Source organism: Patella vulgata, chromosome 4 (genome assembly GCF_932274485.2).
Source record: "Patella vulgata chromosome 4, xgPatVulg1.2, whole genome shotgun sequence".
Lineage (NCBI taxonomy): Eukaryota > Metazoa > Mollusca > Gastropoda > Patellidae > Patella > Patella vulgata.
Window position 1 is genome coordinate 67,339,039 of NC_065882.2, and position 13,999 is coordinate 67,353,037.

General features: G+C 34.1%; 3 protein-coding genes across 4 annotated transcripts; 2 read left to right on the forward strand and 1 right to left on the reverse strand.

The window, feature by feature from the left end:
* Positions 1-337: 337 nt before the first annotated feature.
* On the forward strand, positions 338-6,291 carry LOC126818076 (uncharacterized). The gene is made up of 8 exons (XM_050545254.2): positions 338-483; positions 1,464-1,673; positions 2,703-2,771; positions 2,886-2,970; positions 3,228-3,328; positions 3,706-3,776; positions 5,005-5,063; positions 5,984-6,291. Exons 1-8 carry the CDS (start codon positions 472-474, stop codon positions 6,094-6,096), a joined length of 720 nt encoding a protein of 239 aa, XP_050401211.1. The 5' UTR covers positions 338-471; the 3' UTR covers positions 6,097-6,291.
* A 381-nt stretch (positions 6,292-6,672) lies between these two features.
* On the reverse strand, positions 6,673-11,434 carry LOC126818074 (tRNA (guanine(26)-N(2))-dimethyltransferase). Of its 2 annotated transcripts, none has more exons than XM_050545252.2 (4): positions 11,014-11,434; positions 8,343-9,890; positions 7,203-7,475; positions 6,673-6,809 (listed from the first exon to the last, which is right to left on the reverse strand). In XM_050545252.2, exons 2-4 carry the CDS (start codon positions 9,819-9,821, stop codon positions 6,702-6,704), a joined length of 1,860 nt encoding a protein of 619 aa, XP_050401209.1. In that variant the 5' UTR covers positions 9,822-9,890; positions 11,014-11,434; the 3' UTR covers positions 6,673-6,701. The 2 variants fall into 2 exon arrangements, with proteins under 2 accessions (XP_050401209.1, XP_050401210.1); XM_050545253.2 differs by lacking the exon at positions 11,014-11,434 and adding an exon at positions 10,749-10,871.
* LOC126818077 (phosphomevalonate kinase) lies at positions 11,243-13,829 on the forward strand. The gene is made up of 4 exons (XM_050545255.2): positions 11,243-11,400; positions 11,883-11,946; positions 12,415-12,703; positions 13,493-13,829. Exons 1-4 carry the CDS (start codon positions 11,315-11,317, stop codon positions 13,633-13,635), a joined length of 582 nt encoding a protein of 193 aa, XP_050401212.1. The 5' UTR covers positions 11,243-11,314; the 3' UTR covers positions 13,636-13,829.
* Positions 13,830-13,999: the final 170 nt, after the last annotated feature.

Here is a 13,999-nt window from a genome sequence, read left to right on the forward strand (position 1 = left end):
AACTACAAAATATTTTTGACTGATCGTGCCGGTTGCGAAAACATGGACAGATAAGCTTAGAAAATGTTGGATTTTAACAAAGAATGGTGAGTTCTAGTCATAGAATTATCTATAAAAACTACATATAGACTCTATGGTTCTAGTACGGTTTAATAACGAATCAGTACAGTTGCTTTGGTAACTACGGTACAAAAATAGTTAAATTTTCCGTCGAGAAATTACCCCCAACTCCTCCAACGACAGGCCTGAACATTGAGGCAGGACTGCATGATAGTTAGGGTTAGTTGTATTTTACGTCCGCTTCCACCGAGGTGATGATTGAGGTGTGTTGTTTTTATCTGGCTGGAGGTCACGTCACCGGAAATAGGGAACTTCACGGGGAATACCAAGTCATCTCACTGCAGAAAATGAGAGAGTACAATTAAATTTTGATAAACGATCCACTACAAAGTAGTTGAAAATCCAAGAATCATGAAACCCGAGGTGAGTAGAACTGCATATTGGAGATTTAAATTATTGACAATAAAACGCAGGCGGTTGAAACAAAACAAACAAAAGTCGTTGACGATGCACACGTATTATTATGAAGTACGGTAAGCGTGATACTGTCATGTGAATAACCTACACCAGGGTAGGCCTACACATTTTGTTTAGGAGTCCTATTTAACCTTTCCCTCGAAATGTTCGTCTACCATTCATTGTACTTCGACATTATCAACTCAAACTTGTCAAGATTTTTCCTTACAAGTTTTTCTCACAACTATGCGCATAAACAGGGTGATTACTTTAATTAAGCCCCACAAAATCTCCTCTAGTCTACAACTAAAGTGTACTTCCCTACTCTTTCTGTTTTGGGAGAAGTTTCATACAGATTCGACTATTCTTCGAACATCAAATTTCTTGAAAAAACAACCATAAGTGGGAAAAAATTCTCTTCTGCTTGATGATCGCCCAGAAATTTTGATGGACATTTCGACACAAATTATGTATGCTTTTCTATAAATTTAAGTCTATAATTCAATGATTCCTTAATATGCGTCTGCTTTACTGGACCAAAAGGTTGTTAAAAGATACTTGAACTTTAACTTGAACATTACTGCAGGTGAAGCAAAGAGTTTGCTACAGCCCAAAAAATATATACAGATATGAATAGTGGGCCTATGCATTGCAAATTAAATGCACATAGATAACATTAAAGTATATATAATCCCAGAGAAAACCCCAACACAATACTCATTAAACAATTTTACTATATTACACACTAGGAACGATACTTCCACATACCCCCACCCCAAGAAAAAAAACACACACAATACACATCTATATAATCTTCCTGATGTAGCTATTACACATGCTTTTGCAAAAACACAAATAGTCTCTCCACCTCCCAAAACCCCCATGTATAAATAAATACTGATAATTTAATTTAATTGGGGTTTTTTTTAAACAAATATTTATTGCAGGCAGAAGAGTTGAAGAAACAAGGGAATGAGTCTATGAAAGAGGGAAAGCCTGCTGAAGCAGTGTTTCACTACACCCATGCTATAAAAATAGATCCCAAAAATCACATTTTGTATAGTAATCGATCTTCAGCCTTTCTTAAAATAGAACAATATTATCTAGCCCTACAAGATGCCATCACAACTACAAAACTTGAACCAACATGGCCTAAGGTAGGAAGTAGTAAAAAAATGGGCTTTCCATCATCCAATTAACATTCAAAGTGACGTCTCACTGTGGAGGGGGATTGGATGACCGAATGGTTAGCGTGTGCGCGCTGTATCATAAAGTCTGTCATTGTATGGCGTATGTCTACCTTTATTAGCCTGGTTAGTGAGCACAATGTATGGCGGATGTCTACCTTTATTAGCCTGGTTAGTTAGCACAATGTATGGCATATGTCTGTCTGCCTTTTTTAGCCTGATCAGTGCAGTAAGATGTTAAACTCTATTTCATTATTTCTATTCTGTATGATTATACATTAATTCATACTATGAAGTTCATAGGTAAAATTGTTTTTCTTTATCAAGGTATTCATTTGTCAATTATTTTAAAAATTTCCTGTATTCAACTTAAGTTTTATGACTTAAGGTACTGACAGGATCTCCTGGTTAGTCAGGGGTGAATCCAGCGGGTTTGAGGTGGGGGAGCCACTTCCGCTCAGCTACATACAAAATGTAGAACAACACTTTTATGAGAAAAGGGTCACGGTCATGTACTTTATACTTGATCATCAGATGGTAGGATGGCATGGGCACGAGATAATGATGACATATCTTATATCACAGTTATATAAAATCCAAGACTGTGATGAATTACCTCCTTACTGAAAGTACTGTCGATGGGTGGAAGAATCCCTGTAGAAGTGCGTCAATGAAATTGAATCACAGTGTGATCCTATTAATTCAGAATAAAAATTGTCATCAAAAAGCGTGTTGGATCTCTCTCTTTAAAAGCTCAGTGTGTATGTATGCCTAGGTAATTTGGAGATGATGATGGTATCATGCATTGTCAACTGTCAAATTTCCTTAACTGATAACCTGGCAACCCCCCTCCTGCCAAAATTCCTGGATCTGCCCATGTTAGTGTCATGCACCATATACACTGAGCCAGAGCAGTTCCCTTACATCTACCACCCTAATATATAGAACTTATGAAATTTTATTTGGAAGAAAAACAAATAATTTTGTTCTATTTTTTAGGGTTATTTCAGAAAAGGAGAGGTAGAATTTCAAGCTGGTGATTATCCTGCAGCCTTAAAGTCATATAAGGTGAGTCCATTTCACTTGAGAAGAATCAATTTTTTGTACATTTGAGATACTGTAATTTATTTAGACTTGAATGATAATTTATTTTTTCTTTGGATATTTGCTTTCCCATTTCAGCATGCATTTGTACTAGATACTTCTGATGAGGGCATTAAACAAGCCATGTCAAAAACAACCAAAGAAATCAATAAACAACTAAAAGGTTTGTTTAAAGCTGACTTTCACTTAGAAAACAGATGTTTTAAACTGTAACATTATCACCTAAAACCTGAACATTGACAAGGCATGGTCAACTGCATTAATTTCAAGCACACTAGTTGAAAATGTCCATTGTTTTAGCGTTGACTTTTGTATAGGATTCATGAACGTTGAGTGCCCATGTTGAATGCTTTCAACAGACAACTTGTTTAAGTATATGGACAAATGTTTGTTTTATTACATGCACTGATTTTGTTTCAGTTGCCAGACAACAGCCATTAACATTTGCTGGTATAGGAGGAGCTATAGGTATTATTATAGTTACAGCTGACCAATATTTAGCCAATCAGCCGTCCATTCCGGTAAGAGATGATTTCCCTTTTTTACCTGGAATAATTTCACAAGTCAAATAAATATAAATATTTTTTTTCTAAAATCATAATTTTATGGTGGGCTGAGCCTTTTACTGAGCATCATGTGTTTTGTAATGATATAGCACTTTACTGAACGTTTTTGCCTAATGAATCACAGGACAAGCAGTTGTGTGTATGTGTGTTTACTGTTATCTTTAATTGGAGGGAGATAATTCTGTCATGCTAGTCCATTGGTATGCAGAGAAAATGGCTTATTGACTCAATGGAAACTTTCAGTGTATATGTCTGTATGATATTGACTGGAAGGATGGTACATTTTCTAGGATCTTCATCAAATCAAACTGTATATTGTTTTACTCTTTCAGCATTGGATATTCCAAATAATATTAATTGCCATTTTGGCCGTAATTGGTTTCTTTTCATCTAAATTATACAGGTTTGTTAATTTTGATATATTACTACTTAATGTTTCAAAAGGTATTGAAACAAACTCTTAAATATGTTTATTGTTGTTTATAATCAGAGAGAGAAATGGGATTTATCGTCCACTAGACACAAACTAGGTCATTTTGGTACTCACATGGTTCAATTTTATTTCAATAATTTGCTTGCGCATAGGTGTCTTAAGGCAGGACACTACCTAAGAATTTTACATTAATAACAGAAACTTGCCATTTAGTGTAATATTAGTATATGATGTCCCAAATCAGATTTGATAATTTGAGCGCAAAATATTTATTTGTTGTCATGGAAATGGTGGCCATATTGGATTTTTTAATATATTCACGGTGGCTATATGTTAGGAAATCAAAATCTTCAACAATTTTATTGAAACAAACTATTTGTGATTTGGAATAACATATATAGGCATTAAAGAGTGCAATAAGGCATAAATTTTACTATTTGAATGTTAATAAAGAACATTATGCATCCCACATAAAACAAGTGGGTGTGGCCGAACAAACCACTAAAAGGATTTTGTACAATAAAATGTCCAAATGTATAACAAACACTTTGAAAATCACCTTATTGCAAACAGTAGCTATAGCACTAATCGTATTCCAAAGATGAGACCATTATCTCTCATAGATTTTGAGAATTTGATTTTCTAAGACCTGATATATATGGGTGAAAAATTGAGTACAGAAAAAAGCAAGTTAAAAGTTAAAAATTTGATTTACCTATACAAATGACTTAATATTTAACACTATATAATATAAAGGCTGGACACGACTTGAAAAATCAACAAATTTTAACTATTTTGGGCAATTTTAGCTGATATCAAAATTTGACAGATCAATCTATACAGAGTGTTTTATAAGGTAGTGTCCTGCTGTGGGAGGAAACCGGAGGACCATTTAAATGTTTTAATGATATGGCTATAATGGCACCAGTGACAAAAATGCCCTTTCACATCCATAGTTCTTTAAGAAGATTTAAATCTAAAACCTTTTTATTCAAGCGGCTTTTAATTGTTAATTTTAATTACTGGTACATCTTTTCCATTTGCTGTACTTTTAGTTTGTTGTTTGAATATATTTTACTTTTTTAATAGATGTTTTTTTAAATTTATTGCAAAGGACACCTGAACATGCATGTGAAAGATAGCTCTATGTATACATTATTATAGCTCATTGTGTATAATGGTAATTTTGTATTTGTAGATACATGTTATCAATGCAGCAATCATCATTATTAGATCCACCTCCAGATATATTATCAGGTACATTATGCATTTCTTCAAATTACTAACATAGCTTTAATATTCAGTATGATACATTACTTCATACGAGCTGATGTTCTCCTTAAAAGGGGGCTTATGTCGACCTTGCAACTGAAAAAAGTCAACCTGAGCGCCTCTTACAACTCAAAGCAACTAGTTGCAGTCAGTTGCACATGTTCAACTTTCTGCAACTGGCTGCAACTAGCAGCAACTAGTTGCAGTCGACATGAGCGTTCTTGCAAATGGAGTCAACTCGTTTCCATAGAAATAACATCACGTGATAAGAGACATGTGTCATGTGACTTTCTAAATAAGCAAATGGAAGCGAACGAAGACACTCACTTTTCAAGTTTTCATGATGTCGACAATAATATACTAATAGAATTGTAGCAAGACTGACCATGCCTTTGGGTTGCTTCTTCTAAGTAATTTGCCATTTTGTTGATCATGTGATAAACAAATTAACAGTCACGTGTTCAGTGTGATCGCTATCAGTCGCTCCCAGTTGTCCTCAGTTGCTGATATGATCCACATAAGCACTCTTGCAACTGACTGCAACTAGTTGCTTTAGGTTGCAAAGTTGTCATAAGCCCTGCTTAAAGGTGGTCATGTATCAATGTTAAAATTGTCTGTATTCAACTTAGTTTCTGGCACTTTGTAATTATTTTTGTTGTAATCACATACATTAAATTACCAACAATTATTTTTGTTGATGTCTAGTTATATAAAAGAGAATGGAAGCTTATAATTAACCCATTTCCTACCGGGACCTCATTCGACCCAATTCTGGCCGGTTCGTTTCAAAATGGATTAAGATCCCTGCTTTGTACACTATAAAACTAAAAGGTATTAATTTGAGAATGTAAATTACTTGCATTTAGATCACAAAAAGAATTTTTTTCCATCTCTCTCTTCCACAGATTTAGGTGGAACTCCTGACAGTAACCCTGAACCAGACAACGAAAAAGAAATACCAAAACATCGCACGGGACAAAAAGGTGGACGTCAAAGATATAAGAAAGGAAAATCATGATAAAGATTCCACGATTCTCTATATAATAGCATTCAGTGTGTTCTGTGAACTGAATTAGAAACCAAAACTGTGCATTATATCAAGGAAACAAAATTTAACTAGTGACACATGAGATAAATTTTGCTTTTTAATCCTAAGAACACAACTTGTGAGGAAAAGTGAAATGAAAGACAGTGAATGTTGTTTATTTTAAATATGGTTTTAATAAAAAAAAATAATTATTATTATTTCATAAGGACAAATCATAACTTCAGTCATACAGCATTTGTTTAATTATATACAATATAATATGATTAATTGCCTTAAAATAAGTTCAATTTTCTAATCTTTTACTATAAAGGAACCCAGTGTGGTCATATCATTTTTTCATTCTGATTATATTTATATGGCAATAATATACAAATTTGTCTATGTTGGGAAAACATGGCAATCCACACTGAAAAAAAAAATACAATAAGAAGACAGAAGAGATGTCTTAAGGAGCATGGTTTAACATTATGCTATTTTATTCATACATGTACCAGTTTTCAGGACATTTATATATGTTAATTAATATATTTTATTGAATAAAGAATTTTAAATTAAAATCTATTATAGTGATGGTGTTATTTTTGGAACTTTTCAATGTTATGATTATAAATACACTCATCACCATATTCACATTCACCAGCTTTATAACGTTTACATGGATACTGTTTGTGGTCTATAGAACTCTGAAATAAATAACACAAAAAGATTAGCTAAAGGGAGATAATATTGCACTAAAGTAAACTAATATTTGGGAAATTAAGAAATGAAATGGGGTTTAGTTAGTGTCTAACTTTTCAGCACAACCCTGGACAATGCCATTGAAGACAGCATATGCCACGCATTGTGCTATAAATGAGAGGAAATTTGGGCCAGACAGTGGTGCTACCGCCTACAAGTACTCCTATGTCCACTTCCAACTGCAAGGGGATCTTTTATGTGCGGCCATTAGTATATACAAGACCTCAATTCTCTGTACCATTCGAGCAACTAAACGATTTTCTTTGCCATGCCACAAAGTCCTGAGGAACTTTCTTAACTAACTAAATTGAAATTAAGGAAACTTATGCATATTTCACCTGTTTCTGTTTTCGCTTTCCTTGAAATTTTTCCCGTTTATCGGTTTCATCATCACCGGACTTTTTTGGTCTAGGTTTTGGTCCCCATTCTGGTTCAGGGTTTGGCTGCCATCTTATAAGTCCCTGATCTCGAGACTCTGGATTAGCATCAGGATGCAATGTAAATGAAACATCATGTGTTGTTGGCTTATCTAGAATTATCTTAGCAACAGAACCAGGTGTTAATCTGTTTGATTTAACTGGATGATCTTTAACCCATGTTCTCATAACATCCTACAAAAAAAATCATTAGTTATCGTAAACGGAACAAAATTAATGGCATACAATAATAGGTTTTGTAACATGGAGGGGAAATCTTTCTTTGTTCTTTTCGTTGAATAAGCAATTGTTTTCCCTCTTAGTAGATTGGGTGGAGCTTAACCGTGCAATAACTAGACATGTTAAATGTTATTGCACACTTTTGCTGGTTTACACTAGTGTTAGTAGAAATCATATAGAGCAGTGGGGTCGGTTTTCTGTGCAATAACATCAAGCATGTTGAGCAGGTGTCAATGTTACAAGTCATTTATAGCACGCTTCGGCCTCAATGTTTAAACCTGTTAACTCATGAAAGCCGTGCTATAAATATAACTTAGACATATGGTGTGAAAATTTGACATGTTTTCTCATGTCTTCAAGCACAGTGAGCTCAATCGCGAAATACCACTCAAAGACTATATTTGTTATCTTTTTTGGAGCTAATGCTGTTATTACATACCGTGTGGTTGCTACAAACAAATACATGTAATGTTTTAGAAAGAATAAGCATACCCTTCTTCATAGCTAATTGTGTAGCTGTTTGTAGTGCAATCTCCAAAAGCTATATGAAGCTACTTGGTATCAGTTAACCATGAAATATTGAGGCAGAGTTTATGTAAACGGAACATAAAACTGTCAAAAGAAGTCTAATAAATATGAGTACGCATTTTAGAAAGAGAACGCTTGACATGCTACACCTATCATTTTATGTGTGTTTTAATTGATAAGGGACTCCTTAAATGCACAGATTCTGCATTTTCTAAATGACTTAAATTTTTCACAGATGATACAAAGTTATATAGACTAACATTAACAAAATAATCTTAAATTATGTAAACATACCCAAATAAACCCGATAGGAGCATCAGTTTTATAAGAATTTTTCGCTGCATGGGAAAGTGAAACTCGATAACCAGCATTTAAAAATGTTGACCTGAACATTTTCATACTTGGTGGAGCACAATGAACAACATTACACAAGTCATCTAGAACATAAAACAATGGTACATCTTGTAATTCTTCCTTGGCAACGGTCAACATACCAATAATACGTCCGGATGTTTTTAAATATGTCATGTTTTTAGATACATTGTCTATAACTTGTTGAATAAACTTTGTATTATGTATAGGATCTGACCATATTGGTCCTCCTACCATATGCCTAGAACCACAATGTTCGCAGTTTGGTTGAACAGGCGGACCATATGCTGGGGTAAATCTATAATTGTCTCCCTTGGTTGGCACTTTCAATCCTAATTTCTGTAGTGTGAAAGCGCCACATCCTACACAGTGATAAATCATTGATAATTTTGTTATAGATTCTTTCACTTTTTTCTGTCCGGTGTGAAGCTTAACAAATACACGAATATAAAAATCAACACTAAGGGAGATAACTGGTTCTATATAACGAGAATAGCGATTTGCATGGGATTCAATACACTGCAATAAAATCCTCAAAGCCATTTCATGACAGTATTTTGTTTTGATAGACATAGCACCATATTTAGAATTGCATGTTTCTCCTGAGTTACCACAGAGAACAGCCATATCGGTACAAGTAACGCATAGTATACCACCATCTTTGACAGCCTGGACCGCTGAATCTAAAAATTGTGATGGACTACCATAAGGATCTACATCAATAACATCAAATCTATCTGTTTGACCTTTATTCTGATACATTATCATCGATGCATCACCATAGCTGGCTTTGACAAAGTCCTGAAGATTATTTCGTTCTATGTTCTTTTCAATGATTTCTACTGCAGTTTTATCAAAGTCATTTGTTATGATTTCCTTGACACCTGCTAATTCAAGTCCAAATCTCATGGATCTTAAACCACTGGCTGCCAAACCCTCCAGAATTCTAATACCATTTTCATATTTTACACCTGGCACTGGTTTTGCGTCGTCGTCGTCCATTTGAACATCTCCATTACTGTCTGTTGTTGACATATCTGGCTCACAGCCATCTTTGTTTTTATCCGTTTCGGTTTTAACTATTTCTTGCTCAGATTCCTTCAGCTTATCTTTAGCAAGTTCAGTTATCACGGCTATAGTCAGGTCACGGTTAAATTCCTGAACAGGGTTATAAAATACAGATTTTGGATGGAGTGCATCTGCTTTTCCCTCTTTGATACTTTTCAAATTCTGATCTTCAACAGCTTCAGTTTCCATTTTTTTTCTTAATTCAATAAATAACGGTGAAAACAGTTGTATAAGTAAATGTTTAGGATTAAAACAACTCTGTCTGATTAGATTATACGAGTTAACTTTACACTGATGCTGACAAAACCTATGGATAACTTGAATGGACCTCATTCATTCACAGTTTAGTATGTTAATGCATCTTGATTTCCATTTCTTTCCTCATATTTTACCTTCTTGATCCTGAAAGATTAAGAGGATATGAATGTTACTGTGTTTAAAAGCTCAAAACATTTGACAAGAACTGACAATATTAAAACAGTTTATGAACTCAACCTTTGTGGGTTAAAATTATAAGGACCACTAAATACACACATGTATATGCCACTGAATTCATAGATTAAAGCTGATGTCCATCAGAATGCAAAGGAGTACTAATTAACGCAGATTAACCATTGGTTAAGTTGTCGACAAGGTACATGTATCAGTTATGACATCCACAACTAATAGTTCACTCGTACGTAAGTTAATTGTATGGAATAAATAGGTTTTACTCATTGGGTGTTTTAAAATTGTTTTATTTACCCAATAATAAACTAGCTTGATTAATTGATGACGGCCGAGATTAGTTCACCGATGTTTTTGTAATAAAGTAGCCCTGTATAGTTTGTCGATTGGCATAATGATTTTAAACATATTGAATACAAATTGAAAATCCAATAATGTTTAGACAGATTTGCCACATTGTTCATTTTCACAAAGGGAACTTACTGGACCTACTCCCTATAAATAATCAGCTTCAATGAGCTTGTATATTTACAGGATCATCAAATTTACCCTTAAACGGATTTCAAAAGGCATCTTTTTCTGTTGGGAATTTTGGGCGCCCAGTAACAAAATTATTAGTTGCCATGGGTGTGTAGAGGAGTCAACTTATGCCATGTGGAGAACTCATCCAATGTATTTTGATACTTGTGAACGACTTAACTAGACTTTGCTTGTGGACAATCCTTATTTATGGTAACTAATAACTGGTATTCATGCAAAGTATACATGTACAATTTACCACCCATATGGAAACTGAGTAAGAAAATGTCCTACCTAATATGTGATGTGATGCTCAAAACTGACATTATCATTGTGACATGGAAATGGAATTACCGGTAGGCACAGAACACTATTACCATCTTAAATACATTATCCATGTTAGCCATGTACATGTACACTCTCCACCAAATGAATCCTAGTCCTATACACTTACAAGTAACAAAATTAATTAAAATACAAAAGTTTTGAATAATCCTTAAAGTTACAAGTAAATAATGAAAGATGATAACTGTCTACACAAGTTACCTCAATATATTACCATTCTGTTTGAAATATGAAAAAATAAGCTGAATTTCTACAAATTTCACCATCCACATGCTCTTGATTATGATTTCAAGAGACACATGTTTGAGAACCGTAAGGACATTTATTACAAAATGACCCATAAATTGAACACGTGCAGATATCATAATGATCGACCAATAATAACACAACAGTCAGTATATGATATGCTTCATTTACTAAAAGTATCGGGATGATATATTATTAAATCAAAATGCACTGGTCTGATTCTCAATTCCTGGTGTCCTTTCGAATTCTTCCCAGAAGCACTTGCCAACATGTCGTCACAACCTCTTGTTGTTTTGGTTTTCAGCGGTAAAAGAAAATCTGGAAAAGACTATGTGACAGATTTATTACAAAAAAGGTAAATGTATTTTTAGCTATAGTGTTATTCTAAGGAAGTGGTGCCCTATTTATCGTTAATTGAATCATATTTCATGGCTAAATACCACAAACAAAAATCAGGCGATCATCACCTCACATGTTAAATTACTGTTAGGCCACGCCCACTAAATGTCAACAAACCGAAAGTAGCAAATAATATAACAGTTAGTACTTGTTGAATTAGTTATAGTGTTGAATTTATTTATGTGACTGGAATAGGGTTTAAAGTCTCGCAATGCAATACTTTTTTAAAACTAATAAATTTTATTTTTCTTGAACTCTAGTTATAAAATTACTGATAATTATCATGGAAAATGTAAGTAAATAATTCCTTGAATTCTTGAATAGCATAGGGTCTACAAATTCCACACAAATAAAACATTTTTGAGATGGGGAATGGAAAGTCTTGCAGATAATATAATGATAGACTTAAACACACATATTTATATGCTTCCTTGTCAGATTTGGTGAAATAAATTGCTGTATAATGAGGTTATCTGCACCATTGAAGAGTCAGTATGCCAAGGTAAGTGCAAATAATGGTTGAGTAATCTGTAAACAAATCACGGTTAAGTTATTCGTAAACAAATCAAGGTTAAGTTCTTTGTAATCAATTAAGAAGAATCTGGTTAGGATATTCAGAACTTCACTTGATCTAAGTTTATAATTACTCATACCTGATTAGGTAGTGAACTTTCCATTCTCTTTTATCTATCTTCTATCTATATAAATAAAATCAAAGATGTGTGTATGCTTTGTGACTCAGTGTTTAAGGCTCTCTCCCACTAATCGGGAGGTCCAAAGTTTGATCCCAGTGCTGGTTGATAAAATTGCTCAGGATCTTTTAGCATGGTTTCCCCTTGTCAGTGATGCAAGATGGATCTGACAGAAAACCTAGATCCAGTCTTCATTAGCTGATTGGTGCAGAACAGTAGGACATTAAGCTCAGTTTCATTTTTGCAATGTTCTATATTTATTTTCTTCTGTTTGGTAGGACCACAATCTAGATTATGAGAAACTTCTAGATGCCTCAGACTATAAAGAGAAATACAGGAAAGATATGATTCGATGGGGAGAGGAACAACGATTAAAAGATCCCGGTTATTTTTGTCGATTAACAACTAGCGGAGAAGATTCTAAGAAACCAGTGTGGATAATCAGTGATGCAAGGAGAAAACCTGATATTGAATATTTTAAAATTAATCACAGTCAAGTTACAAGAACAATAAGAGTTGAAGCAGAAGAGAATATTAGAATTAAACGAGGATTTGTTTTTACAGAAGGTAAATTAATATTAGTAGCACTAGTATTTTTCCAGTATCTACTGGAGAGAGAGATAATGGGGTTTAACACACACTAGATCATTTCTGAACTAACATTGTACAATTTTATTTCAATAATTTGCTTAAGCGTGTAGGGGTTTTTGGCATTTGGAGGATAACACAGGACCCGGGGAAAAACACGGTTGGGCAGGCAACCCTATTCCTTGTCACATCCAAGCTTAGGATCGAAACCAAACTCATTGACAGACCTTATAATCGCTTTAGACCACTGAACTACGAAATCCACTGTGGTTGTGTTGTAAAGAAAATCAATTACCTTTTCATATCTCAAGATGGGGTCATAACAAAATATAAAATTTACTTATAATATGACGATAGGAAGTTTAATGTCATATTTCCTATCTAAATAACTCCGGTTTCCTCCCACTGCTCAAGATCCCTACGCGCAAGCAAATTATTGAAATAAAATTGAACCATGTGTTAGTCTTGAAATGGCCTAGTTTGTGTCGAGTGGACATTAAACCCCATTTCTCTCTCTATCTAAATAACACAATATCTGAATATCTCCCTCTTTCGGGAAAACCCCTTAAAACATCCCCCCACATAGACCCTTACATGTATCCACAGATTTCCAAAAAGTGTGTGCCAGGGAAGAGGTAGGAAGAAGTGACAGAAAAAATTGTCAAGAAGTTAAATGAACAAATGTTTGCAAATTTGTGTATCGATTAAAAAAAAAACAACTTTGAGACCACTAAATTATCATGTTATTTGATGTTTTCTGTATTTCAGGTGTAGATGATGCTGAATCTGAGTGTGGTTTAGATGAAAATATTAACTGGGATTATATTATTGATAATAATGGTGATGAAGAACAATTAAACAAGTCATTACAACCTATTATAGATTATGTTGAAAGTCAACTTAAATCTTGATGTCATTAATAACATAGTTTATTTATTGGGTGATTTTATTAACAAGAATTTATTAATATATAAATTTTATTCTCATACTATGTGTATTTTGTATTAATATGAACATTTTTCATGAGTTAAGCAAGGATCTGCAACGGACTGAATATGGAATGTTTTGCTGAAATAATTTTTGTGAGATCCCAAAGTAACTATGCAATTAAAAGAAATATAATTTGTATCACTGAGCTCGTTTTTGGACCAGGAATTGTGACCCAACTCATCTTCATGTTGTTATTAATGGGGGTGATGCTCATTGGCTCTGATGGGGGGGGGGGGGGGGGTGATGGCCGAATGGTTAGCACATGCGCGCTGTATCATAAGGTCT

Bases quoted from the DNA above. Each gene is read 5' to 3' on its own strand.
- LOC126818077 (XM_050545255.2), top strand. From the start codon at position 11,315: ATGTCGTCACAACCTCTTGTTGTTTTGGTTTTCAGCGGTAAAAGAAAA. The intron at 11,401-11,882 runs GTAAATGTATTT...CTTCCTTGTCAG, and splicing joins ACAGATTTATTACAAAAAAG to ATTTGGTGAAATAAATTGCT. The intron at 11,947-12,414 runs GTAAGTGCAAAT...TCTGTTTGGTAG, and splicing joins TGAAGAGTCAGTATGCCAAG to GACCACAATCTAGATTATGA.
- LOC126818076 (XM_050545254.2), top strand. The intron at 2,772-2,885 runs GTGAGTCCATTT...TTCCCATTTCAG, and splicing joins CAGCCTTAAAGTCATATAAG to CATGCATTTGTACTAGATAC. The intron at 2,971-3,227 runs GTTTGTTTAAAG...ATTTTGTTTCAG, and splicing joins AATCAATAAACAACTAAAAG to TTGCCAGACAACAGCCATTA.
- LOC126818074 (XM_050545252.2), bottom strand. From the start codon at position 9,821: ATGAGGTCCATTCAAGTTATCCATAGGTTTTGTCAGCATCAGTGTAAA. The intron at 7,476-8,342 runs GTATGTTTACAT...TTTTTTTTGTAG, and splicing joins CTCCTATCGGGTTTATTTGG to GATGTTATGAGAACATGGGT. The intron at 6,810-7,202 runs GTGAAATATGCA...TATTTATTTCAG, and splicing joins GAAAGCGAAAACAGAAACAG to AGTTCTATAGACCACAAACA.